The sequence below is a fragment of the Sander lucioperca genome, chromosome 3 (assembly GCF_008315115.2).
Source record: "Sander lucioperca isolate FBNREF2018 chromosome 3, SLUC_FBN_1.2, whole genome shotgun sequence".
NCBI classification, from domain to species: Eukaryota; Metazoa; Chordata; class Actinopteri; order Perciformes; family Percidae; genus Sander; species Sander lucioperca.
In genome coordinates, this window is record NC_050175.1 from 28,291,195 (window position 1) to 28,317,432 (window position 26,238).

Here is a 26,238-nt window from a genome sequence, read left to right on the forward strand (position 1 = left end):
CTATTTTTTGGAACCAATGTCAACTCTCCATGAATTTTAAAATGACTCTGCACATCCAAATCAGGGTTACAGTCAGCCTTTATATCGTGTTTCCCGTCTTACCCTTGTCTGAACCTTCCCTCTTCTCTGTGCAGACAACAATGAATGTGCTACAGACCCCAATCTGTGCGGCTCCAACGGTGCCTGCCAGAACACTCCAGGGAGCTTCAATTGCGACTGCCAGCGGGGATTCTCATTAGATCCCAATGGACAAGCCTGTGAAGGTCTGAGAACAATTGATACCAACCTCAGTGTCAGCTGATTCATTAAAGAAAATAGGCTCTTACTGTAGTTTTGTTGTATGTTTGTCCCTGACAGATTTGGATGAGTGCGATGGTAACCACAGGTGTCAGCATGGCTGTCAGAACCTGGTGGGTGGATACAGGTGCAGCTGTCCACAAGGCTACCTACAGCACTACCAGTGGAACCAGTGTGTGGGTGAGTAATACCGCTGTTCTTTTTATCAGCAAATATAAAAATTCTTTCCTTTTGGGGCATCCTGATGACTTGGTTGCCAAAGTATGTACCATGCAGCCTTGATGTTCTGGACTAAAGCCCGGCCTTGAGCCTGTTTAAAACAAGTTATCCATCCTTCACCTCTTTCCTGCCACTCTTAAAATATAAATATGTCAAAATTGTTTTTCCTTTCCTCTGGAAGTTCAACCCTTTCCTTACTGTGGTAAGGTCATGAGAAGGGACAAAAAACAAATGAAAAGAGGAGGGTGGTGTAACATCAAAATATCAAAAAGTGCATAAAATAATTTGAAATAGTTCAGGCATAGACAAAGTAATTGTGTGGTACAGTGTGTGTGACTTGGTGTATACCCCAAAATAAAGTGTGTTTTTGTTTAAAAACTGTGAATCTCTCCACATATTGACATTCATGGCAGAATTTCCCAGTATTGTTTGTGTCCTTCAACTGGAATGACCTTGTTTGTTTACTTCCCGTCAACTTCCTATGACCCAGATGAGAACGAGTGTATGAACAGCCAGATCTGCGGTGGAGCGTCATGCCACAACACCCTGGGGAGCTTCCGCTGCCTCTGCCCCACCGGCTTTAACTACGAGCAGACGGGCGGAGGCTGCTCAGACGTCAACGAGTGCTCCACTAGCCAGAACCCCTGCAAGTTTGGCTGCTCAAACACAGACGGGGGCTACCTCTGTGGATGTCCGCCTGGATACTTCCGTGCCGGACAAGGGTACGTGAGTGAACGACTGTGTGTGTGTGTGTGTGTGTGTGTGTGTGTGTGAAAGCTGTCTGTAGACGTTTCTAGTTGACTGATGGCTTTGTCTTCGTTTCAGGCACTGTGTCACGGGTTTGGGCTTTACTAGTGGCGGCTCCAGTGTTGAACAGGGAGGTGAGGTGGATGATAATTCTCTGTCTCCTGAGGCCTGCTATGAATGTAAGATCAACGGCTATCCCAAGAAGGGACGCAAACGCCGCAGCACCAACTCAACACAGGAGGATCCTCTGGAAGACATGCAGGTAATCTGTCTGCCTGAGAACACACTGAGGACGCAGAGGTAATGAGGAACTTTAGGGTTACCCACCTGAGGGTACTTAACATTCAACAATTAAACACTTAAACAGGGCAGGTGTTTTATAAACTTATTCCAGGTATTTCTGACTCAATATTAGGGGTGTCACGATTTCGATAAATCGAAAATTGATCAAAATGAGCTTTCGATTTCGAATATTGAAATTAAAAGCAGGATCAGCGATTCCACCAGTATTTCTTTCTCTCTCCAGCCCCGCCTACTTCAGACGTCTTAAGAAAAAACAAAAACAGACACCGTGTAGTTTACCGGCTGGTAGCATGCAGCTAAAGACACAGGGTAACGTTAGCTTACCAGTGGCCTGCAGCTGCTCTTTTCCAGACACCATGGCCACTGCCGGAGTCGAAGATGACGGAGAAACAACAGAACTCCTGCATCCCTGAAGTCACCAGTGTGGCTACATTTTCCTGTGAGTGAGTTGGGCTCCAAAAGGACTTCATGGTGCGTTCATGTACATCTCGGTAAACTAATGGTGCTTTCAATTGCACTTTGTAAATTTTGAAAAGCTCAAACTGTTGTTGTAAAGTACCCTTCTGCCATCTGGTGGCTGTTATTGTAGCATTGCCGTCACTGCTGAAACGCAAATGTTTAAATCGAATTGAATCGTGGATTTGGAGAATCGTGACACCCCTACTTAATATGTATAAATTAGACTACTAAGGCCAACAAAATAATATTAAATAAAAAAATACTGCTCAGCTTTACTTTCAGAATTGTATTCCTGGCAGTGTGGGAAAGGCCTTATAACAGCGTTTAGACGTTCATGTTGGGAAATAAAATTTACAAACAGTTACGGTATATAATAAATCCTCTAACTCACCCAGTAAGAGCGTTCACCCCATACTGGCTGAGTCCTGCAGCGGTGCAGGGTTCAAATCCGACCTGCTGCTCTTTGCTGTGTGTCATCCCCCATCTCTCTCCCTCTTTCATGTCTATCCACTTTCAAATAAAGGGAAAAAGCCCCCCAAAAATAATCTTAAAAGAAACCTTGTCTTTGGACATGCTGTTTTGAGAATGTTTCGTTCGCCATGGCCTCCGTTGTATGTCATTTGGTGTGAAAATTTAAAATAAATGGAGTTGAAAAAGAAAGAAAAAGAAACCTTGTCTTTGGTTTCTGCTCAAACCTTTCTGAGGGTGGTAGGGGACGCATCGACGGAACACAGGACCTCACTATTACTAAAATCCTGGCAACAGCCCTGTTTGTATGTACTTTTATTACACGTCCCTTTACCTCTCTTGATTAATGACAGAAAACATACTGTACTGTAGGACACATGTCATATACTGTATCCACTAATCCACTGTATCTGTTGTTTCTTCCTGCAGCTGACTGAGGTCAGCCTGGCGAGTGTGGACATCGAGGACACCCTGCAGCTCCACCTGAACATTAGCGACTTAAGCAACCGTGACCACATCCTTGAGTTCACCCCGGCCTTATCCACCCTCAGTGACCACGTGCGCTACAGCATCGACTACGGAAACGAAGAAGGCTACTTTAAAATCAACCAGAGAGAGGGTGTCAGCTACCTGCATCTGAGCAAGAAGAAGGCCCTCCCCCCAGGGGCGTACTACCTTCAGATCAGCAGTACGCCTCTCTACAGGAAGAAGGAGCTGGCTGAGCTGGAGGACCGACACGATAAAGACTACCTCACAGGACAGCTGGGAGACGTACTGAAGATGAGGGTGCAGATCATCCTCCATTAACCATCACAAGACTGAGATGGGCAGATGTTGCCGGCAGCTGCTAATCCAGTGTCAGTCTCGCATTTCACAAAAAGGCCAAACATCACTGACTCTGGATCAGCGGTTAGGGACAACTTCTTCTTGCTCCAACAGGGAGAAGGGCTCGCCACCAAAGAGACAAGAAGGGGGTGGGGGGAGGGACTTTGTCATTCGATTGCCAAAGATGATTCTACATATCATAGATACCATTTATGTGGAAAATACTAGCTGAATGAGGCAGAATGAGATATTTCAGTCAAATGAAGAACATATTGCCCTGACACACAACTTCAGCTGTGTGTGAAGCACTATCGAGAGTGTGAATGTTTTTTGATTGTAGGGTTTAATGTTGTATGATGATATGTGGAATCAGGTGCCATATTGAAGGGCATGAGGACTGCAGAAAGTTCCGAAGGCCGAGTTTTCTAGAACCCAGCTTAGATGGAAGAAAGGGGTGAGTCCAAATAGTCTGCAATACATTCATTTCCTCCCCTCAGGTAATAACTGAACAAACCTGGATACACAAAAGTAAACACATTTCTCATTCCCCAGATATTAATTGTAATGGAGTGAAGATGGAAAAAAAAGATTATGAGAATGTTAAGGAGAGGAAAGGAACCCACTATGGACTATTGAGATGTAGCCATGTCTGAGCTTGAATGACTCCTACTGCATATTTAAACAATGCTTTTCCATCTTTCCTACTGACTAGAATAATTCATATTTACTGGTGCTAGCAACACAACCACATAGACTTCTGAATGCACTGTACTACTATACAAAACTCAGTAGTTAACAAGATACAATCCCGTTGGTCATTCTGAAGATTTCATGTCTTTGCAACAGTAACAGTTAGCTTCATAGCCTGTCCGCTCTCCCCTATACTACATGTAAATTGTGTTTATACTGTAATAATCGATGCCACTTTTAATCTATGAAGCATTTGTAAACTAGAGGAAGCCCCTGGAATAGAGGGGGTTTGTAATGGTGCTTATAATGACCAACTACTTCCTTTAACTGTGTATACATACACACAACACACACACACACACACACACACATTGATGACGCCAAACCTGGGCCTTCATGATTATGCACTGAGGTCTCCGTGGCCACACATCCTCTCACAAATACAATCAGTGCTGCATTGCCACGGACCAGCCTGACACCAGTCTGTGTTCTCTGTTCACATCAGTGAGGGTTTAGTTGTAAATTCACAATAAAAACATATTTTTGGTGTATATGTATTTACTGCTGTGCTTTCCCCTTTTATCCAGATTTACTTATTGTGACGGAGTTCAACAGAAAGCTGCTAGCTTTATGTAAGACATCCTTCTTAAGTTGCGTGTAACCCAAGTAAAGTGCAATTTGATCTCTGAATGTTTTGCTTGTGAAACTCACATTACCCCCAACAGAACCTGACATGGAGTTGAGCGGTTTAAGTGATGCAATTCTTGTCCTGCACTGCCCCCATGTGGAGATTTGGAACATTTATATTTTTACTTTGCAGGAGGTCAGACAAGAAGTTCATCTGACAGAACCCAAAACTGACAGTCCCAGTAAAGACCAAAGACCCACGACTCTCCAAGGTACAAAAAAAAAAAAGAAAAGAACTTTATTAACACTAATCCATATATTTAAAACACATACATTTGCAATTATATTTGGAGCTTTCAGTTTCGTCCAGTTGATCCAAAACCTCCGTCACCACGCTCCGTCTCATCAAGCGTCTGAAAGAACACAGCCATGCAATTTTTCCATTTAATGATTAAATATAATCTGATGACATTCACATTAAATAAAAACCTACTACTACTACTACTACTACTACTACTGCTACTACTACTCAAATCTGACAATGTTTCCAAAATAACCTTCATGAGGTTATAATCAGTTTGTTTTTACTGTTTTAGAGAGGGGCCGATTCAACTTAAGGAATTTGAGGATGCAGTTTGCAGTGTTGTTAAATTATATTGTTTTATACAGCGATGTTTGTTATTTAGCCTTTAGCCTTTCCTCCGATATAAATGGGATGGGCAAAATAATAGAAACACCAGTCAGTATAACAATAAAATTAAACAGCACCACGAACCACATCCTCAAATGATCATTAAGTTGAATCAACACATTATTAGTTTCAACATTATAACCTTCATGAAGCTCAGATTTATTGCTGGACTGTTTATTGAGCTGCTAGTTTTAGCTAGGTGTACCTAATAAACAGGCAACTGAGTGCAAGTATGCGTTTATATGTTGTGTACAGTTTACCTTTTGCTCCACCAGATCTGGGTAGCAGATCCTCTCACACACCAGCTGAGCAACTCTGTCGCCCTTTTTCACTGCAAAGAGGAACAGAAGGAGATGAGACAATCCTTTCTAATCTGTTGGGTGAAGTATTGCTGGTACCTTTGATACAAAAAAAAAGGTGATGTTATATTTCACAGATGCCACGACTCACCATCAAATGTGTCCTTGCTGAAGTTGAAGAGCACAACTCCCACATTTCCTCTATAGTCTTCATCTACAACTCCGGCTGAGGAGAACATACAGAGACATTAGAGAAATTAAAATGGCTGACATGACGAGTGTTAAAACATGACCTGCATTAGTAGGTCGAAAAGGCAAAGACTCACCACCAACATCAATAAAGTGTTTTGCTGCCAGTCCAGACCTCGGTGCTGAGAATGACAAAATGGCATGAGACAGTTATGACATGCTCTGCAACTGGTGTACCATAATCTTAGCGTGAATTCACGTGGATTGAAACAGTGTATTAGACACAACAGGAAAAAAAAAAAAATGTAATACAGGATTTGCAGGGCTGCATCAATATGTAAAACACTCACCCACTCTCCCATAGCAGCCATGTGGAACTGCTATCTGGATGTCTGTCTTCACAATTGCCTTATCCATAGGACCAATGGTGTAATCATATGCACTGTTAAAGTTCAGAGAATAAAGGTTAGCTGGCATTATATTCATATAACAGACGCTTTTATACACGGCAACGTTTAGTAAGTAGATTTAATCTGTGTAGGAGCACAAGCTAAATGTTGAACCCAGACATCATTTTAAAAAGTATAAGGTTAACCAACCTGTAGAGATCATATCCCGCTGCTTTAGTTGAGCCTCTGGTAGGTGTAGTGGCATGCTCAGAAAGTTTTGCAAACTTGAGGACTGGTCTATCTTCTGCAGGCTTTGTCTCTGTCCTTGCTCTCTTTGATGGAGAGATTGCAGATGCATCTGTGACTTCTAGGACGGGCATATTGGCAAAGGTTTCACAGTTAAAAACCGATAGTGCACTAAATAATTTATACGGACTAAAGACAAACTATTTGATAACCAGGAGACAGAACTACAACCGGCTACTGTAAGATTAAAAACTCTTCCTTCTGTGCTCCAGCTTCTTGGCGGTCCTACTTTTGAATGAATTTCCCGCGGTGGAGGGGTGGAAGTTGCGCCAAATTAGCCCCTCCCCCAAATCACGTAACTCCTAAGATACTTACACAACGCAAAACGTAATGAAAGTAACTCCAATAGCTTATATAAGTTGCTACAGAACTGTTATTAAATGCATTGGGAGAAGAAAACCTGTAAATAAATAAATAAATCGGCAAGAAAGCATGGATGTAAGTAAGGACGGTATGCCCTGTAACTGTGGCAACCCTCTTTTTTTTTCACAAGTTATCGCGAGAGTTATTGATATAAACAGCTGTAACCTTTAAAATGGAAAAACATAGCACAAGAAAGTATTTGGAGAATATTAAGCCTCACTTTACCTAGCTACGCGTTGCACCAGAATAAAGCAGACGTAGTGTTTGAGGTGTTTACGCGTTTAGTACACCACAGATGCAGCATAATAAAACCAAAGCGTATGGTTTTAGTTACAAAGTGCTAGGCATGCTAGCAAAGCTAACGTCAATAAGCACTTGACATGACGGAAACGTTAACGTTATCCATCCTAAAGTCTTGCTTGCCTTTGTTAAGAGTGGGCGTCTGAAAATGAAATTCCCTGCCTAAGACATATGGAGCACCATCAAAAATCGCAGAGCATTTTAACTGAAGATCCCTTAGCCTTAGCAACGTTCGTGTCATATTTGTTTGCTAACGTCGTCTGCACCGCACTTCCTCCTCCTCCCCCTGTTACGTTCCTCCTCCTCCCCCTGTTACGTAGCTCCTCGCCATTACGCGGTCTTACCGTATTATAGGATTATACATCCATGCTCCTCACTCTTCAACAGAAGGCAGACTCAAATGTTAAACGAAATCATTTGTTTAGATATATGGCCCATAGATATAAGAAGACATTTTTATATCTATATAGATAGAAATCATCGAAATGTAGTTTATCTATTCTATGATAGGCTATATCAATTTACTCAATTTGTAGTTTTTTAAATGGTTGTATACGGTGGTGGAATGTAACTAAGTACATATACTCAAGTACTACTTAAGTACAAATTTGAGGTACTTGTGCTTCACTTAAGTCTTTTCTTTTCATGCCACTTTCTACTTCAAAGTCAAAGTAGGCCTATCTTTATTAGTCTCCCAAATGACTGTATTTGTCCACACCAGATTTCCCCAGAGCTTGTGTCTTTGAAACAGAGGATAACTCATGAAGTATTTTGTAGTAGAATTGGCTGCTCTGCAGACTTTATACTTGTGTTTTTCACATAAAACCCCAGTGTGTTAAGTTGTAACAACAACCATCATATAGCCTAACTAGATATATAAAAAATATAAAAATAAAAATATATAATTTAAAAAATACTAAAGTAACGTGCAATGTAATGTACTAAAAACAACAAAAAACAATATCTGACGCTATCTTATCTAATCACCTAATAAATCACAGAGACATGAATAAGTACAGCTCAAAATTGTATAAATCCTTTATTTCAGGTAATCACAATTATGCAAATAGGAAGGACAGACAATAGGTAAAAATATACAGATGAAATGGCTTTACAATCATTTATTTTGCAAAAAGTGTGCTGTGATAGTAACATTAAACATATTAAACATAAACAGTAGCCTATAATGTGGAACATTTAAACAGCTTTATGATACCAGAGTGTTTTACACAATATTAAGGAATGTTTAAAAAATAATCAAACAATTACTACCACGGTTTAAAAACATGGATGCTGTTAATCATTGATGAAAGGAAGGGTTTTTTGATCCAAAAGTATATCACTAGTGAATTCAGACATCTACTATATACAATTAATTTACAATCACTGCAGTTGGCAATGCGATCACTCAATGTAACCATTTAAATCAGCCTGGTAACTCTACCTGTGTCTCTGCCTTTCTTTATGTATTTTTTTTATATATATTTTCTTGTCTTAGCATTTGTGAGTATAAATGCCCTCATCAGAACTTAATTAAAAATGCATGTGTTACATTGTGGTGTTGGTCTGGAAGACATCATCCAAGGTTCTGGTATGCTTTATATTGGGCCATCATTATGGTAGCCTACTTTCATTTATTTCCTTTATAGTTATACCTATAGCCTGTAAAGTTGCTCAGGAGTAGAAAGTAAGCACACTCTTGTGGTTTCCTCTAATGAGTAAGGTGGGTGGAAGGTCCTTTGTCAGAATGTCAAGCCAGGCCATGTAGAGGAAATCAGAGACAGATTCCTTACGAGCAATTGGCATGCTCCTGCAGGGGGTGAGGGTACAGAGAGTATGTCAGACACTGTTTCTTCCAAGCTTGGCACTTCAATGTTACTCAGGCAACAGTTGATTATACTTACACAATGATCAGATTGGCTGATTTAGAGTTTTCCTGAAGCACCTCATTCAGCCGTACCTGGAGGTTGGTCTGTAAAACAGCAGCAGTTACTTATTAAAGGTCCCATTGCATGAAAATTTCACTTTATGAGGTGTTTTAACATTAATGTGAGTTCCCCTAGCCTGCCTATGGTCCCCCAGTGGCTAGAAATGGCGATAGGTGTAAACCAAGCTCTGGGTATCCTGCTCTGCCTTTGAGAAAATGAAAGCTCAGATGGGCCGATCTGGAATCTCCTCCTCATGACGTCATACGGGGAAAGGTTACCTCCCCTTTCTCTGCTTTGCCCGCCCAGAGAATTTGTCCCACCCATGAGAAAGAGAGAGACATCATGGCTCGAAAACAAGCAAAGCATGGCAGTTGGTCAAGGCCACACTCCCACCCTCCACCTTGCCCCCCCCCCCCTCTCTCCTCCTCAATAGCATTTAAAGCTACAGACACAGAAATGGCACATCCTAAGTAAAGCTCATTGTGGGACTGGCTCTAGTGGCTGTAATTCTGCACCAAGGCTGAATTTCGGGAAAGAGACTTCAGATACAGTATTAGGAGACCACTAAGGCCTATATAAAAACATTCAAAAAGCAGCATGTCATAGGACCTTTGACTTAATTTTGCTGTTTAACGCACCCACATCCGGACCAAACTTGTACATAATTATGTGTATGCTGTATGTACAGTTCTTAGTGTCAGTGGTTTTACCTTCTCCTCAAAGGTGCTCAACTCTTCGTCAGTGATTCTCCAGGGCTGCTCTTTCCGCATGGCTTCAGCCTGAGCAGTGTCTTTGGACCCCTCATGCAGACAGAAAGGCTTAATCATCTCCTCTAACTTCTTCAAGCTGAAGGAAAGCAGTTTAAGAACATGAGCTCACTGCGGAAAATATTCTTCTTTTTAATCATATAATAATAATAATATGCAGATACTATGAGGTGATTCAATTTTACTATTACTGTAGCACCATCTGGTCAGCTGTCACTATTATAACTGCAAAAAATGCAATTACCTGTCAGCCCTGGGTTGGACATGGATGTCATCAATGACAGTGATGTCAGTGCAAGTAATTCTGAATTTGTGCAACAGAGACTTCATCCTGCAAAACAGATTATTATACACTGATTAAGTTAGTGTAGGCTACATGTTGGCACTAGCACTGGGAGTAGCGAGCTTTAGGGGCTGCAGCCCTCCCTGGTGGTGGCTCCAGGCCCTGCAGCTTTCTCTAGGGAAAGACCTTAAAGTGGCCATGTTATGCTCATTTTCAGGTTCATAATTGTAATTTGAGATTGTATCAGAATAGGTTTACATTGTTTAATTTTCAAAAAACACCATATTTTTGTTGTACTGCACATTGCTGCAGCTCCTCTTTTCACACTGTGTTCAGGTCTCTGTTTTAGCTACAGAGTGAGACCTCGCAACTTCTGTAACATCTTTGTTGTCAGTCGCACATGCGCAGTAGCTAGGTAAGGATTACATGAGCTATCCGTTTCTCCAACTTCGGCCTGTACAAGGCAGTATTAGCTGGGAGACTTCTTCTAAACGAGGGCGCACTTCCAACTTTGTGTGGAATACCTGCAGAACAGGGACATGTAAGTAGTTCTATACAATTTATTCAGTAGATTAGGGTGAATTCATGTGTGTTGTAGCAGTGTTTTGCCATTGAGAACGAGCTAGCATGCTAGCGCTAGCATGCTAACGGTTAGCCCCCTAGGCCCCTCGTCTCGGCTAGTTACGTAGAAAGCCGTGCAGATTTTGAACAGCTCACCCGGAGACTGAAGGCAGGACACATTCAGAAACCAGTATCTCACTCAAAACAGCATTGACAGCATTTTTTCAAAGTTTGTATGCGTGTGGAAGCACCAGAGACACAAAATAACACCCCAAATCCCAGAAAAAGTGATTTTTTTCATAATATGGGCACTTTAAACTTAAACGTTTTAACTTTAAACAAAGCAGTTCCTGTCTACAATGAGCCAGAGAGCATTTCGGTCCAGTCACCTGTGTGTTTTCCGACTGTAATTGATGGGAAGTAAAGTATGTGCACTGACCCGCCTCACACAGACATAGGCCTAAACGAAAATCCAATTTGGTTAGACTCTCATGGGAATGCTTTTTTCTTTTCTTTTTTTTTAGCAGCAAAGCTAACAATGTTAATGGTCGATAATGGATAAAATATGGACAACAAGACTATCAATACTGGATCTAAGAGTATGGATTTATTGTACAAAAGTCCCCGAAAAGAAGCAGGAGTTCCAGATTGGATAAGGCCTACAGCTTAGGCTACCAGGGCATAGGACAGCATCGGAAAGGCACTTTCAGAGGAAGAAAACGGTAAGTAGCCAGCGTTTACCGATGTTATGTAAATCATCAATAAACTATGCATTTTGTTATCGTAGCCTATATGACAAGCTCGGTGTTAAGGGTTTAAGCACATGCACGTATACCTATATAATAAGTAGGGATGAGCGAGTACAGCATTATCTGTATCTGTTAACCATATGAATTATCTGTATCTGTACTCGGACTGGGCGGGGCCTAACCCGGAAGTGGGCGGGATTTAACCCGGAAGTGGGTCGGTTTGTCTTGAAATGGGCGGGGCTTTAACCAGTATGTTATTTTAAGCATGCAATTGATATGGGTTGATCAGAAATTGTTATATTTATTGCTGATTAGAAAACTATTTACATGACAGCATCAGCATTGAGCTTCAGATCAATGGTTTTGATCATGATAAACAAACTATATACAGAACAAGAACAATGAATACAACACATGCAGTTGCAATTATGAAGTAAAATGTAATGAACAACAGTTTTCATACTCAACATAACTTTCTTTTTTTAACTTCTAATTTTTTTATGATCAGTGTGATTTTTTTTTTTTTGGTTCTTTTTTATTTTTTTTATTTCCACACCAGGTATGTGTGTGTGTATGTGTATGAGTGTGTGTGTGTGAGTGAGTAAGAGAGAGACAGAGAGAGAGAGAGAAAGAGAGAGACTGAGAGGGGACTGTGTTCTACGGATCAAATAGTCCGACGCAGTTTTTCAGATCTGTTTAGAGCCAGCTGACGGTTTAAAAAAGAAAAAAAATCTCCGACAGGCAGAGACGCAACGCGAGTCGCATTCTACCAAGCACCACGTCTGAACAAACCCCACGTTTACCAGAACTCTACTGGTTAATAAGTAAGTACTACAAACCGAAGTAAAAAACAAACCTGAAGCTGAAGAAACCCTAAACGTTAACGGAAAAGACCCGCGCGAACCTGAGTGACTGAGGGAGAGAGAGAGTCAGCTGTTCTGTGTGAGTGGGACACCTACCAACACAATACATCTGTATGTGTGTAGGGGAGGGCCGCTGTGACGACTAGCCTATCACAGAACGCAGACACAGTCAGCTCCCAATGAGGATTTTTATTCAATCCGAGCACAGATATTGACTCGTATTACTCGTATAATACTCGTACTCGGCAAAAGTGCTTTATCCGTACCGGATACTCGTTTCAGCCGAGTATCCGGCTCAACTCTAATAATAAGGTGACCAGATTTCTCAAATAAAAACCGGGGACAATTTGAATTCAGCGCCGAATATCATTAAAAGAAGCCTATCCGATGTCCTTCACTATTAAAGAAAACAGGGGGACATTTCCAGTTTATTGTAATTTGACCATTGTAACTGTTGTGCTGTAGCCTAATAAACTGATGTGCAGACATACTGGAAAAATTGGGTAGGCTACTAGCCTAACTATCTTTTTTTTCTGATTAAATGATTAAACTATAAGGCCTAAAAACTTACATTTTAGTGACTGATGTAAAACCATAATGTAGCCTAATATTGGATACAGTACTAAAGAAAATGGAAAGACAAGATCATGTTTATAAAAGCTGCTCTAAAGTAGACCTACAATTTTACCAAATCCTACAGAGCAGCACTAAGCAGAATTCAAAATACGTTCCCAATATGATGTTGGTATTTATTTTTCAGTTAAAAACATCTGTAAAGGGATGTTGTGGGCTCATTATTTTTTAGATCTGGATTTTGCCAATTAATTTCCCAAATCTACTCATTAAGCTAAAATTGATATTGAAACATTAATTATAATTATTTTTCACTTACTCCTGTTTATCCAGCTCACAGCGCCCAGGTTGCCCAGCGATGAAGATCCTTAATTTGCTGTCTTTCCACTTCTTCCTGGTGGTGAGGATGTATGGGAGCAGCAGGGTCAGACCTGAGAGAGGGGAAATGCTTTTTTTTTTTAAAAATTACTAGTGAATCCAATTGGTTTTATTGTACAAAATAAGTATTGTGGTATTTAACATGTGCAAAGGTGGTTATGTTTTTGCACTTGTCAGTTTTTTGTCTGTTATCAGGAGATCCCAAACACTTCCATGTGTTTGGTGGACAGATCAAGCTTGGGCCAAGACACAACTCCTAAGATTTTGGCTGTGATCCAGATCTGGCATGTCTGACTTCTAGTTTACCATCTTTTCTTGGTTTTATTTTATTGTTCAGGTGTTATTTATTTTACTCAGCTTTCGTCAATCTGCAGGTTTTCTGCATTAGTATCCAGGAGAATGTGGTGCGTCTCTGTGCACGTATCTGGTACAATCTTTATGGCAAGATAGATAAAGAGAAGAGTGCCTATAGGGGACCCAACACCTACCTCCATCATCAAACAGCCACCACACATCAATGGTGCCTTTAGGCTGTTTCTTATGGAACTGAGCACTGGCCTCCAACATCCTCTCATTCATCTTGGCAACCTGCGGGGGTGGAGGGCCACACACTGACACTGAGAGAGAGAGAGAGAAAACAATACAAGAAATGAGAAGTGGATGAGGGAGAGGAACAGTAGGAGGCAATCTAATTCATTGACTGAGCATGGAAAATTAAGTTGGATAGAAAAAATAGTGCAAATCAACATTAAGAGCTGACTCTACATCAGCGGGAACAGCCATCTCTCAGGTTTAATGTTCCAATGAGTGGGAACCAGATTGCATACTAATGACCATTGCAGTCTTGCAAGGAGGGAGCTCAGTGGTGTGTGTGTGTGTGTGTGTGTGTGTGTGTGTGTGTGTATGTGTGTGTGTGTGTGTGTGTGTGTGTGTGTGTGCGCGTGCTGTCTGGGTTAAAGGGCTGCTCTTAAGGGCTGCTCTTCAAACTGGAACGAAAGGGACCATATTATTGGATTACGCTCTCAGAGACATCTTTTAGTGGGAGCACTTGATTCAATTATATTTTGAAAGTGGAGTGTGGAGAACTTTCTAAAAAAGATGTGTGCCATTGGTTTCATTTGGTAAATGTATGTTATCTCAGTTGGGCAGAGTGAGATAGATACCTCCCTTTCCCTTATATTTAAAGATTACACTCATCTTTTGACGCAACTGTTGCTTTACATAGCTTAGATTGAAGCCTGTCTGCAATGTCAGGTACGATTTGAACAGAGAGAAATAACCTCTAGAGAGAGATACCTCTGGTCGTGAGCACTTGCTGAGAGGATTTCCTGGACTTCCTGAACAGTCCTCTTGCTTTCCCTCCGTTCGACATCATCTCATTGTCCAGCGCCTGTTGCTCCTTTGCTGCCTTTAGCATCTCCTCTGAAAGACATAATCAGATTTCCGGTTTATGATAAATATGTAATCATTGTGAATACACTTAGGTTTATCTTTGTTACTGTAAAGATGTCTACAGAGGCACATCTTGAAACTGGTAGTTATTTTAGCATCTTATCTGTTAACTATACCTGATCTTCATAAATACTTGGTAATGTACAGAACAAAGTGCCCTGTCTGTGTTATTTTATTGTAGTGGGTTACTGTGAGTTGTTAATAAGAATAAATGTTCAGCAGCAGTGCAGTATTTATTTTCATTATTATTATTATTATTTGATAGTTTAGAACAGTCAAAATGTATTCAAAGTCATTTCAGGTCAACTACCAACTCTTTCTGTATCCTATTATCTTAAAACATATTTATAAATGACGTTTCTTCATTTAGATTTCTCTGCTATGTTGTATCATTGTTTGCTGCTTCATTCATTTCATGCTGCTGTTTTGAGGCCAATTATTTCCTATCATAGTGTTTCATCCTCCTACCTAACCTACCGTTGGGCAGCTTGCTTAAGAAGTACTTCATAAAACATAGTTGTTGTTATACTGATGCAGGAGTTCCTGCAGATTTAAGCACATATATAGCACACAATAGCCTTAAGACGTTGTTGTACTGACCTTCCGCCTCGACAATGTGCGACACATCAAGTCCCTGGTCCATCCTTAGCATCACTGTCCCATACTCAAAGTCAAACGCATCACTGTCATAAAGGAAAGGAGAATGAGGACACCAATTCAAAACAAAGATCTCCTATTTATGTTTAATTTCTGGGTACATTTTTATCATGTGTGCTTCTGTGCATCTATTTGTGACTTACTGCAGTATTCCCACATAACTCTGCACTGCCTCTGTGCTCGCAGTCCTCCAGTTTCTCTGGAAGCCTAACACTAATGTGTTAGGCTTCATACGGCCGAGACCAGAAGCCTGTAAGGAAAAGCACGACACCCATAGCATAAAGATAAAACCCTAAATCAGTTAACTGAAGCAACGCACGTTACACTGCATTTGAAAAACCTGGAGTTTTTATTAACTAGAGGAGGAAGTGGCAAGACAAGAAGGCCGGGAAGCTGTTTCACTGCCAGAAATGATATCCAGATCATAGGTCTTACTTCGTCTGCAGATACAATGCTATGTTAATCAATTATAGCTTTTAATCTGCCGTGTTGTTTGAAGTAAGCAATCCTTACAATGAGCCTTATCTCCAAAGTGTGATAACCAGAGCCATAACACTGTTTTCATGTTCTTCATTAACTGTAAAAACTACTGAAAACGGGTACATTAACACTCTCTACTTCCTGCAGTAATGTCCTGGAATTAACCTTAAGACATATCTGGGCCAAAGTCATAACATAACAATAGATGAAATGGGTCAATAAAACCTGTTTTTGCAATGTTTAAATCTGCCGGCTCCCTTCAATCATTGCATTTTATGTGATTTCACGTGACAAATAATAAAAAGGCTGATTGATCAAAACTCGCAAGTTACACATTAATCGAATGGATTTTTCTGAAGTTGAAGAAACATGTTGTAAATCATGACCACACTGACCTGCAGCAAGCTCTTAGTCCCTTCCCTGAAGCTGTCACAGGCCACAGCAGCATAAAACGCCTTACGTTTGGTCTTCCTAAGCCACAGCTGGTTCTTTTCCATACCAGCATTCATCTCTTCGAGGGCCTCTGACCTCGGGCCCTGGAGAGATCACAACATACATCTGCATGTGAGTGGAAGTGTTTTGTGTGAGTGTGTTTGAGAGAGAAAGAGGGATACACCTTTTTCATATTCAGAAGACACAACTGACCCTAAACTTTAGTCTCAGGTATCCAGACAGTTGGCATTTTCCTCATCCCTGCTTGATATTTACTTGATTATCCAATGCATGTGAAGTCTGAACCCAGCCCAATGTAAGTTTGCTTGATGTGCAAGTCTTGATTTAAATAGAAGGTTGATATTTAAATGAAGATTTAGAAAAGACGATATGTGCTGCCTTGGTAATATCTATTGTTTTGCATTTGCAAATAATGAGATTACAATATAACCGTACCACAAACACTTCACAGGTGAGACAGAGTCCATAGTTCTTAGAAAGGGAGTGAGCCAGGTCCAGGAGAGCTGGTCTGGCCCGTGCTGAACCTGATAGTGCTAAGATCTGAGGCCTGAGAAAAACAAGCATGTATTACAATATCACTCCGTATTTTAGGATTCTGAAAATGTCCTTTGATTTGAATATTTTAGCTTTGTATATGTCATACTGATGATGACAGTTTTGTAGAAGTTGTATTGTATATTTGTACCCACGGTTAAGCAATGCACACTTTTACCTGAAGTTCTTGACGTGATCCTCTACACCAGACAGAGACAGAGCGTTGTTGACTGCACTCACAAATGTCACCGCCTGTGTGGACGAACCCCAGTTCACCTCTAGAGAGGATTTAAAAGTCCTAACAGGTTAGTTCATGCAGGCATTATGAATGCACTTCCAAACAAACAAACACATAAATGGTGCAGCTCACCTGGCTTCTTGACTTTGACATAAATGTAGAGTAGGATTTCAATGCCGTATGTGATTAGAGCAGCCCACCAGTTGATAACAAACATAACAACACAGCAGAGCAATGCGCCCAACAGGGATAGCCACATGTTGTAGTATTTATATGCTGGTCTCCATCCTGGGAAATGCATAACAGAAGATAGGCCACATTTAGTAACTGCAGACTCTTGGACAAATGCTTTTTGTGATGGTGCCTTGTTTTAATAATATATATTATGTATATATACTGTATATATAATTGTACATTCCCGAAAAGAAACAGAGGTATCAATGGATGAAACAAGTAGAATTACTTGAGCCTACAGGCAGATTTTTTTATTTATAAGCTACTTTGTCTGTAGAGGCCCACCTGGAGACTTGGCGTAAGATGCATGGAAGCAGGAGAAATTGACGAGAGCATAAGATGCCAGAAAGAAGTTTGAGATGATAGGAGCGATGGTGTTAAGATTACCTACAGAGAGCAAAAATAAATAAAAACCTCAGTCAAATTGGAATTCTTTCAAAATGCATAACAGTGAACAGTCTTTATACATTTTAATATAAAGTACAAGATGTTAAGATGTTATGGCCAGGCCACGATAGACAATTGAACTGACCAATGAGAATGAAGGCCACAGAAATAATGAATGTGAGGACATAGCCACGAATTGGCTCATTGTTCTTGCCATATCCCTTGGCAAAGTAGTGCAGGATCTTGTAGATGTTGTCTTTACACAGTGCCTAAGGAGAGACAGAGAGAGAGCTTAAGTTAGAAAATATTTTTCATTTTCAGGAGTTAAGAGCAAGAAGTTGTATCTCAGTGGAGAGTTCCTCTAAAACTTTGCATTGCAGTTGCACTGTTTTTAGAAGAAAAAAAAACATAGTGCACTACTGACCTGGAAGACTTTGGGAGCACTGACAAGGGAAGCCAGAGCTGATGAAAGGGTGGCTGAGAACGTTCCAGCAATGATGAGGGGACCAAACCCAGACACCATGGTCATCACCTGAACCAGAGGTGAGGAGAGGAAAGCATTCAAGATGAAAAAAGAGCTCCTTCTTATGTGCGGATTAGAGTTTGAAGGGCTCTGTACCTGATTGTTGTTCAGCAAGCCAAATTCGCATTTTTTCACTGTGCAGGAAGAGAAATTCCAGCCGAGCTCACAAGCAGCTACTGCTGAACCATTGCATGATGCTCCGGCAGTAACGATATCTGTTATGTTTCCTGTGGCTTCACGGACAACAGTGGCAGCTGATCAATTAGAGAGAAGAACAGATGCTTAGGTTTTTTTTTTAAAGTCTAACAACCAACCTCCCAGAAATACTATATATTCCAATGGTCCAAAACACAAAAGCATAATTAGTATACAGTTTCTCATTGGAGTTGCATGTCATGGGATACTACTTACAGACACAGATACCCACACCCAAGTAGGTGATACCAGTTATCAGGATGGCCAGCAAGGTACCTTTAGGTATGGCTGCCTGGGGATCCTGTAAAATAACATTAACATTTTAAAGTAAATTACTAAATAAATGAAGTTAAAAAAGCTTCTGATACTATCCCATGATTCAAAGAATAAGAAGTACAAAATTGAGTGGTTTATTTTTTAATCAATTCTTTTGTTTAGAAACCTACAGTGTACCACAGTAGCTAATGATTCCTATGCATAGCTCTTATGCAATGACCTCCTGTATGAAAAAGTTACCCGCAAGTCGCCAGAGATGTTGGCTCCAGCCAGGATCCCGGTTGCAGCAGGGAAAAAGATGGAGAACACTGAAAAAAAATTCTCATTCTCTGTAAAACTTGGCGTAAAATTCTCTAAGAAGATTTTCGCTGTGAGAGAGGCAAGAGAAATGGAGAGGAAGGAAGAACATTAGAAGTCATATCTTCACATTTTTTAGTTAAATTACTGAAGCTGTGCGTTAGTTGGGACAGGGTGTCTTACAGTCATAATTAAAGAAGCCTTTGGATTTCTTATCAGTGGTTGCAGGGATGACAGTTCCTACAAATACATTCACTATGGCCACCAGCAAGACAACGAGTAGAAGAATCTGTGCCTATGTGGACAAAACAATAAAGTTATGGTTAGACGTTTTACCACAATAAGCCCAGATTATTGGTGTACAACTAGCATGTTCATCTCTTACTTTCGCCTCCCATTCCATTCCAGCAACTGATAAGGCCAACAGCAACACCACAGTAATACAGCCAACAATTCTGATGTCATTGATTTCATCCACCATGATGGCGTCGTTGTCCTGACAGGATGGTAGAGGCACGGATAAGTGCATAGTCAAATATCTTGGCTATCTTGTAATCAATTCCCTCTACAGTATAACATCACACACCTTGAGCAAGTCAACCACCGTCTCAGCAAATCCCACCACATACATGGCTACAGCCACCGCATTGGCAAAGGCAAAAATTAGACCAATCGACCCGCCAAACTCTGGTCCCAAACTGCGAGATATCAAGTAGTAGGCTCCTCCTGAAATGACAGAATGAAGCACACATATATATATATATATATATATATATATATATATATATATATATATATATATATATATATAACAGTGGTGGATGATTAATCACCACATCACTGATTCACTGATTTAATGTCAGGACAAGTTGAGAAGGCTGTAAAACAGAGAAAAGGCTTCAAGAGGTGATATTCAGGTGACGTTTTGAGCCTCGTGTCTTATCTACACAAACTGCCCTGTCTCAGTAAACGATTTTATGTTAGGATGAGCGTGTGTTATCTCAAGCTTTATACATTGATACATAATGTTTAAACTGATGGCTCAGTTGTTGAGTATCTGTTATGAGTGCATAAGGTTTGTGAAATTTCACACTACACTGCTTCTCCGCTCCCTTCACTGGTTACTCGTTGCTGCCCGCATATCCTTCAAGACACTACTTGCGTACTGTGCTGCGAACGAATTAGGCCCAGGTTACAGTGGCGGTTCTGAGGGGGGATCAAGTGTGGCCAATGCACCGCGTGATTGCCTAAGGAAGTGGCCTGAAGTTTAAACTTGTGCGTTGGTGTGTGCGTCAATCTATTTAAGAAAATAGCAGGGCCGGCATGTGTGTGCGCGTGGGGAGTGTGTGGTAGAGCGAGTGGGAGAGTGACGGTGATAAGCAGCCTTTTTCAAACTATGGGCCGGCCCGCGGAGCAATGCCTACTGGTCCGCAGGACCCCATAAAATAGGATAATAACCGGGGATGGGCTGCTGTGGGACTGCTGTATTAGAGTCTGCACCGACGGGGCTGAAGCAGTGACAGGGAGGCATGCAGTGTCATGGCTGTAATCAAAAGAGGTGTCTCCCTCTGTTCAGGAAACTCCATTGGTGTCGCCAGGTCATTTTTCCAGGGCTTCAGCCAAATGTTATTTTAAATGTAGGTAGTACAAAGTTTAAGTGCACATTAATATTGTTACATCATGTTTAAAGTTCCCGTGACGTGACGTTTACAGTCTATGGTTTAGGCTCAAACACATGGAGCTCTGACGAACCCATCCATCACTTTTTCGAGACGAGCAGCGCGGCTTCCACAGTCAGTGTAGCGGCTTCAGGTAATTATAATAGACACGCTGAGCTATGTGCATGCTGCGGCAGAAGTGTCACACTTGTGCTTCATGTATTTCTATTGTACTTTTGGTTTTTCACCTCTGATGAAGAGCAGCGTACAGCCGTTTCCCTAAACAGAGATCCAAACAGGGCTCTCTGTGTCTGTCAGACAGTTCTGAATGAGATATATTAGCAGAGCAATAACGTTTCTTGAAATATTTTAAATTATAAAAGTTTCGAACATGAGCAGAAATGTTGCTGAAACACATCTGAGCTATTAAAGTCCAGAAGTTTATAAATTAATTAAAATGAATCATCATATATCATTCACATGAATAAGTGCCACATGCACATTTAAAGACAAAAGATGCAAGAGAAGGGAGGAGTAGATTATGCCTACATGTGTGTTGACTCAGCAGAGATAATATTAAATTAGACAAGTTGATCCACAGCAGAATAGTTGAAAGCAATACAGAATATTTTTCTGATTCTCAATGCCTGAGAACCTTACTGCATTATATACAATTGTTGTCACCTGTGATTGCCTTACATTCACCAGAATGCAGTAAATTAAGTGTTTAATGCTCAAAATGTTCTGGGGGAAAAACCCCAGATCCCCCACATCTAATGTCTGCTCCCAAAATCTGAAAACAATGTGTCTTTGGGTTGCTTCTCTAACCTCTGTGCATCTAAAATGTAACTGTAAATAATTAATTAAATTTCCAGAGGATGAGGGCCAAACATTATTGGGCCTTGGCACAAAAAAGTTTGAGAAAGGCTGCTCTAGAGTCATAGTGAGAGAAACAAAGTGTCTCCCCTGTGCTTTCTGACCAAAGTGGGAAATCTGTAGCAGATAAAGTTAACCCTCTCCTTGATTTTATGTTGTTTATGGAGAAGAAGAACCAGGAAATGAGTAGGGGGATATACAACGCTACCAAGCCACGGCCGAGCGATGTGTGACGTGTAGTTATATTTTTCGAGAGGTGCACGTCAGGCTACGGCGCAGGGTCTGTGCCTCCACGCGTATGTAACCACGGCGTAGATTTAATGCAGAAGCATAAATCATGCTTAGGCCCAGGTTACAGTGACGGTTCTAAGGGGGGATCAAGGGTGGCCAGTGCCCCCGTAATATTGAGCCTCGACCCCCCTCCGGTCCCCCTAACTCATACATTTTTAACCCCACCTTTATATGAAATTATGTGCAGTGAAAAATAAAACGTACTGTAGATTTACACTGTGAGCGTTCTTGTGTTTATTGTTACATGTTTATCGTTAGTCTTTTGTAGAACCAAACCTATGGAAGGTTGGTGGTATGTAGGTTAACACTTGTGCTTAATATATTTGGTACCTCTAAAATCGCATGTGGCTCCAGCACTGGCCACACATTTCAAATAGGACATGGTTAAACCTTACACCCTCGCTCGTCCACTCTGCTTGATGCTTCCTCACTGCGAGGGACACCTAATCATTCAACGAAATCCCGAACGAGCTCCCCATTGACACACACACTCCCACATCTTCTGCCGCAGGCTAAAAACACATCTGTTCCAAGACTGCACTTTGGCTAAGAAGATGATGGCTAAAAAAGCTTATTTGAAGCTCCTGTACTTCTATGTGATTCTTGCTGCACTGAATTTATACCTTCATGGTTGAACGCACTTATTGGAAGTCGGCCGCTAAATGAAATGTAATGTAAATGAAGAACATGAGGGTTGATCATGAGTGTTGATGATGCATTGTCTTACCTCCTCTCACCACACCATTAGTACAAATGGCTGACATGGAAAGGCCAGTGATGGTGGTGACCACACAGCTGAGAGCAATAACCACAATTCCCAGACCTGAAATGTACACATACAACAGCTCAAAATAATTATTTTTCAACTGAAAAATTACTCAGGTATTCAACCTAAGCGGCAAGTCATGGAACACTTTGATTGTGAAATATAACCCTCCTCCCCACAGTCACCTTTAAACAGTGAGGGAGTCAAAGTCCCAGAGAAGCCTGGAGGCCATAAGTTATACCCATCTGCCTACCGCCTGCAGCTTTTTCTGCCTAACAAAACCATTTAGTTACGCTGCCTGAACAAAAGCTGCTGCCGATCGATAGGTTCTTAAGCAATGAACACACTCATAAACCCATTCACACAATTCTCCATACCTCTTGTACACACACACACACACACACACACACACACACACACACACACACACACACACACACACACACACACACACACACACACACACACACACACACACACACACACACACAGCTCAGGTTTGGCTCTTAGAATGGACCTTCAGCAAGTTTAGGTCATTTGGGTCCTCAGAAAGGCTTGTTCAGTTGAATCTGTCCCAATTCAATCACTCCCTGCTAATAAGTGGATGACCATATAATCCTTAGTAATTGTCTCTATAGTTCCTAGAATTGCTGGTAACAGCGCCCTCATTTTACAAAACACAGACATGCAGGATCTGTCAGCTGTTGCTCCAGGCGACTATATCAACCTGAAAATAATCGTTGTTAAACTGGGGGAATCATCTTTAGGTTCACTGATGGTTGATCATGCTATTTTTAGGGCCCACATTAGCTACAGTTCCCAACCTACCCTGAGCTGCGTATAAAGAAAACGGCCATATCTCAGGCTATATGCAGTTATAGATCATGTTTAAACTGTTGGTGCCAGCTGCAGTTGCTCTGTTGTACACGTCTGTTATGAGTGAAATGTCTGCATAAAAGGCAAGTCGAGAGTTGAATTCAAAACATTGGATTTAAAAAAAACTCCCCTAAAAACATGCATCCTTGTCTTACTCACCCCAGCCTGCCTGACCAAAAACCCAGGACAGACGGATGAACAACATGACACCCCAGATGTTCAGCATGCATCTCACCTGTGGAAGAGAAGAACAATTGAAGTTCAAAGTCTTCAGTCATGATTTATCATTATGTCAAGTGAGAGAAACACAGTCACGTTAATGAGATGCGTACTTGAACATACAGAGGTTTTGTCCATCGTTTTCATTCCAATCACAAACTGAAACATCTGTAACTCAATTAAAAAGTACTAAACAGCATTAAAAGAATTTGGGGTCTATTTTTTATCTTCGTGCCAGCAGCACAGATGATCAACCAGCAGCTCTTGAGTACAATTAATGCAAATCAATCCCAGACTCTGGACTTCGAAGTCTTACTTGGCCCTGGTGTGTTACTGAGCCTCGTCTTGCCAGGTCACAGTTATATAGAGACACTGCTTCTATAAAGCACAGGGAGGACCAGCCGTCATGACCCAACATAACTCACCAGGACGCCCCTTATCCAGCCAAACTTTACTGCTCCTTTGTCGTCAGTGGGAACGGCAGACTCCAGATCATCAGAGGGGGTCCCGTCACTCCCATCGCCATCGTCCTCCACAGTGTCTGGCACAGAGATCGCTCCATTCTGTTGGGAAAATGTAGAGAAAAACATTATAGAAAGGAAATATATAACACTCATCTTAATAGACATAACTGGGATGTATTCATGATGATTGTGCTTTTAGCATTTTTGGTGTTAATACACATTTTTCAATTGAAATAAAAACAGCATCATTATTAAAAAATCCCGATCTCTGGCACAAAGTGTTTTCTGTCCTCTCATCTTTTATGTGTCTGACTCTCTCCTGCCATCTCTTTAATACACAGAAGAGACTTCGTGAGGCAGAGGAAAATGTGATGGTTTGATTTCGATGAAGATTGATAAAGCATTTCAGAGATATTACACTACGGTGTGTCTGTCCCTGTAAACTGGAGAGCAAAATGGAGAGGACAACCTAATTTCAACTGTCTATGAAGATGAATACTGACTATTAGATGACTCTCCTGCCTGACATCTGATTTAGTGAGACCTCTCAGATCTGTTTTATTAACTTGAAAGAAAGAGATTTTGGCAACAAGTATCCTATCGAGTCATTCAAATCTGAGAAACATGTAACATGTCAGGGTCATTCATGTATTCAAAGTGTAAACAGTCAGTTAATTAATTAATCTAAATGTTTAGATTAATTAATGAATTAGATGCATGTTATTCTCTGGCAACATAACTATGAGTCAGCTGTATTTAGTCTTCCAAGGTAAATGAAACAAAGAATTTTTTGTCAAGAAAAGATTGCGTCATAGATGGCATTGGCACTATATCTGTCTTAAAACTGGAATGACACATCACTTCTTTAATTTTCTGCAGAGGAAGACTGCTAAAAGATCTGTGTTGTTTTTTTGTCCGTTCAGAAATGTTCATCTAGTTCAACCTATAAAACCCAAAAGACCTATGACCCCATTTCTTTTGCAACACAGGGCAGTATAATGGCCTAATAAAAAAAGCACTAAAACTTAAGTGTGTTAGTTGCTGTAGAGCTCTTGAAATAACTTTCACTGTCCTTTTTAGTTTCTTTGGGCAAGATTTAGTGACTGAACTGTGGACACTGAAAGTGATGATGTTTGAACAATCAAGCAACTGTAAAAGTCTCATTTTACTGTGTTTGGAGTCTTTAACCTGAGTGAATGGACTGTGCAGGTCAGGAGCAGAAAAAAGACTGCAGTTAAAGAGTCAGTGACTTGAATGTGGGACTCAGGAAACAGATACATAAAAGTAAACGAAAACAACAAAAAGTACTTTCTGCAGAAGGTGGAGGACAAACATGCAGATCTTGTACTTCAAAGAAAACAGAAAGACAAGAAGAGAAAATAGGTGTAGGGGATCTGTATCATTCATATTTAACAACTTCTCTCACAGACATACATGCACTCACCTTCTGAAACACATCGTGAAGCTCCTGCAGGGATGGTCGCACAGCCCGGTGACCACTCATACTGCCTGCATTGCGATAGAAGTCAATGTTGGGCACTCGGTCCAAAGTGTCATGACCAAAGGCACTGACCACCGAGGGCCGGACCGTTCGGTGCTCCCCATTAGAGAAGTTGGTCTCCTCATAGACAGGAGGTTCATCCAGAGTGGAATCATAAGCGGGGTTAACATGCTCCCCTCTGTTAGACTTAAGCCTCTCCATCAGGAATGCTGAAAGAGATTCTCAGATTTACACAGTAAAGGATAAAACAGCGGTGTGGGTCTTAAGTCTTCAGTCATCCATTAGTGTCTTGAAGGAGCAGAGCACTGCATCAACTGGCGTGGTTGTCCTTGTTTGTTGATGTATAGACTAGACTAATATTAGACTTATAGAGATCTCTTCTGCCGCTCTTAGCTTCTTCTTATGCGTAAACTCAGTTTGTGTCAGATGGCATACCTTTATACCCTGTATCCCAGGGTCATACACTGGCTGCCAGCTATTGGCTAATTCTCTGGATCAACCATCAGAAAACTGAACGAGGAGTGTCAGATATGTCCTTGCTCCATCCTAAGGGACACAAAGGCATTGCTTAATGATTAACCAAGTCA

At 41.0% G+C, this 26,238-nt stretch overlaps 3 protein-coding genes across 9 annotated transcripts in view; 1 reads left to right on the forward strand and 2 right to left on the reverse strand.

Moving 5' to 3' along the window:
• fbn1 (fibrillin 1) overlaps positions 1-4,379 on the forward strand; it is a 65,099-nt gene extending 60,720 nt beyond the window's left edge. For all 6 annotated transcript variants that reach the window (XM_031306398.2, XM_031306397.2, XM_031306400.2 and 3 more), the window contains 5 exons: positions 135-263; positions 358-477; positions 1,007-1,238; positions 1,342-1,525; positions 2,923-4,379. In XM_031306398.2, coding sequence (XP_031162258.1) covers positions 135-263; positions 358-477; positions 1,007-1,238; positions 1,342-1,525; positions 2,923-3,300 — 1,043 coding nt within the window. In that variant the 3' untranslated portion in view covers positions 3,301-4,379. The remainder of the gene's footprint in view (positions 1-134; positions 264-357; positions 478-1,006; positions 1,239-1,341; positions 1,526-2,922) is intronic.
• A 534-nt stretch (positions 4,380-4,913) lies between these two features.
• On the reverse strand, positions 4,914-7,454 carry dut (deoxyuridine triphosphatase). Of its 2 annotated transcripts, XM_031306403.2 has the most exons (7): positions 7,296-7,454; positions 6,414-6,570; positions 6,165-6,256; positions 5,952-5,996; positions 5,777-5,851; positions 5,587-5,657; positions 4,914-5,048 (listed from the first exon to the last, which is right to left on the reverse strand). In XM_031306403.2, exons 1-7 carry the CDS (start codon positions 7,411-7,413, stop codon positions 4,992-4,994), a joined length of 615 nt encoding a protein of 204 aa, XP_031162263.1. In that variant the 5' UTR covers positions 7,414-7,454; the 3' UTR covers positions 4,914-4,991. The 2 variants fall into 2 exon arrangements, with proteins under 2 accessions (XP_031162263.1, XP_031162264.1); XM_031306404.2 differs by lacking the exon at positions 7,296-7,454 and having other exon boundaries at positions 6,414-7,039.
• Positions 7,455-8,192: 738 nt separating this feature from the next.
• On the reverse strand, positions 8,193-26,075 carry slc12a1 (solute carrier family 12 member 1). Its single transcript, XM_031306402.2, has 26 exons — positions 25,595-26,075; positions 24,112-24,249; positions 23,627-23,702; positions 22,553-22,648; positions 19,587-19,726; positions 19,386-19,496; positions 19,184-19,295; positions 18,944-19,071; positions 18,644-18,728; positions 18,329-18,486; positions 18,134-18,241; positions 17,855-17,978; positions 17,608-17,709; positions 17,221-17,376; positions 17,029-17,128; positions 16,752-16,863; positions 16,259-16,399; positions 15,527-15,633; positions 15,327-15,409; positions 14,571-14,696; positions 13,763-13,891; positions 13,216-13,327; positions 10,112-10,198; positions 9,811-9,946; positions 9,077-9,144; positions 8,193-8,982 (listed from the first exon to the last, which is right to left on the reverse strand). The coding sequence occupies exons 1-26, from the start codon at positions 25,850-25,852 to the stop codon at positions 8,847-8,849; spliced, it is 3,129 nt and encodes a 1,042-aa protein (XP_031162262.1). The 5' UTR covers positions 25,853-26,075; the 3' UTR covers positions 8,193-8,846.
• Positions 26,076-26,238: the final 163 nt, after the last annotated feature.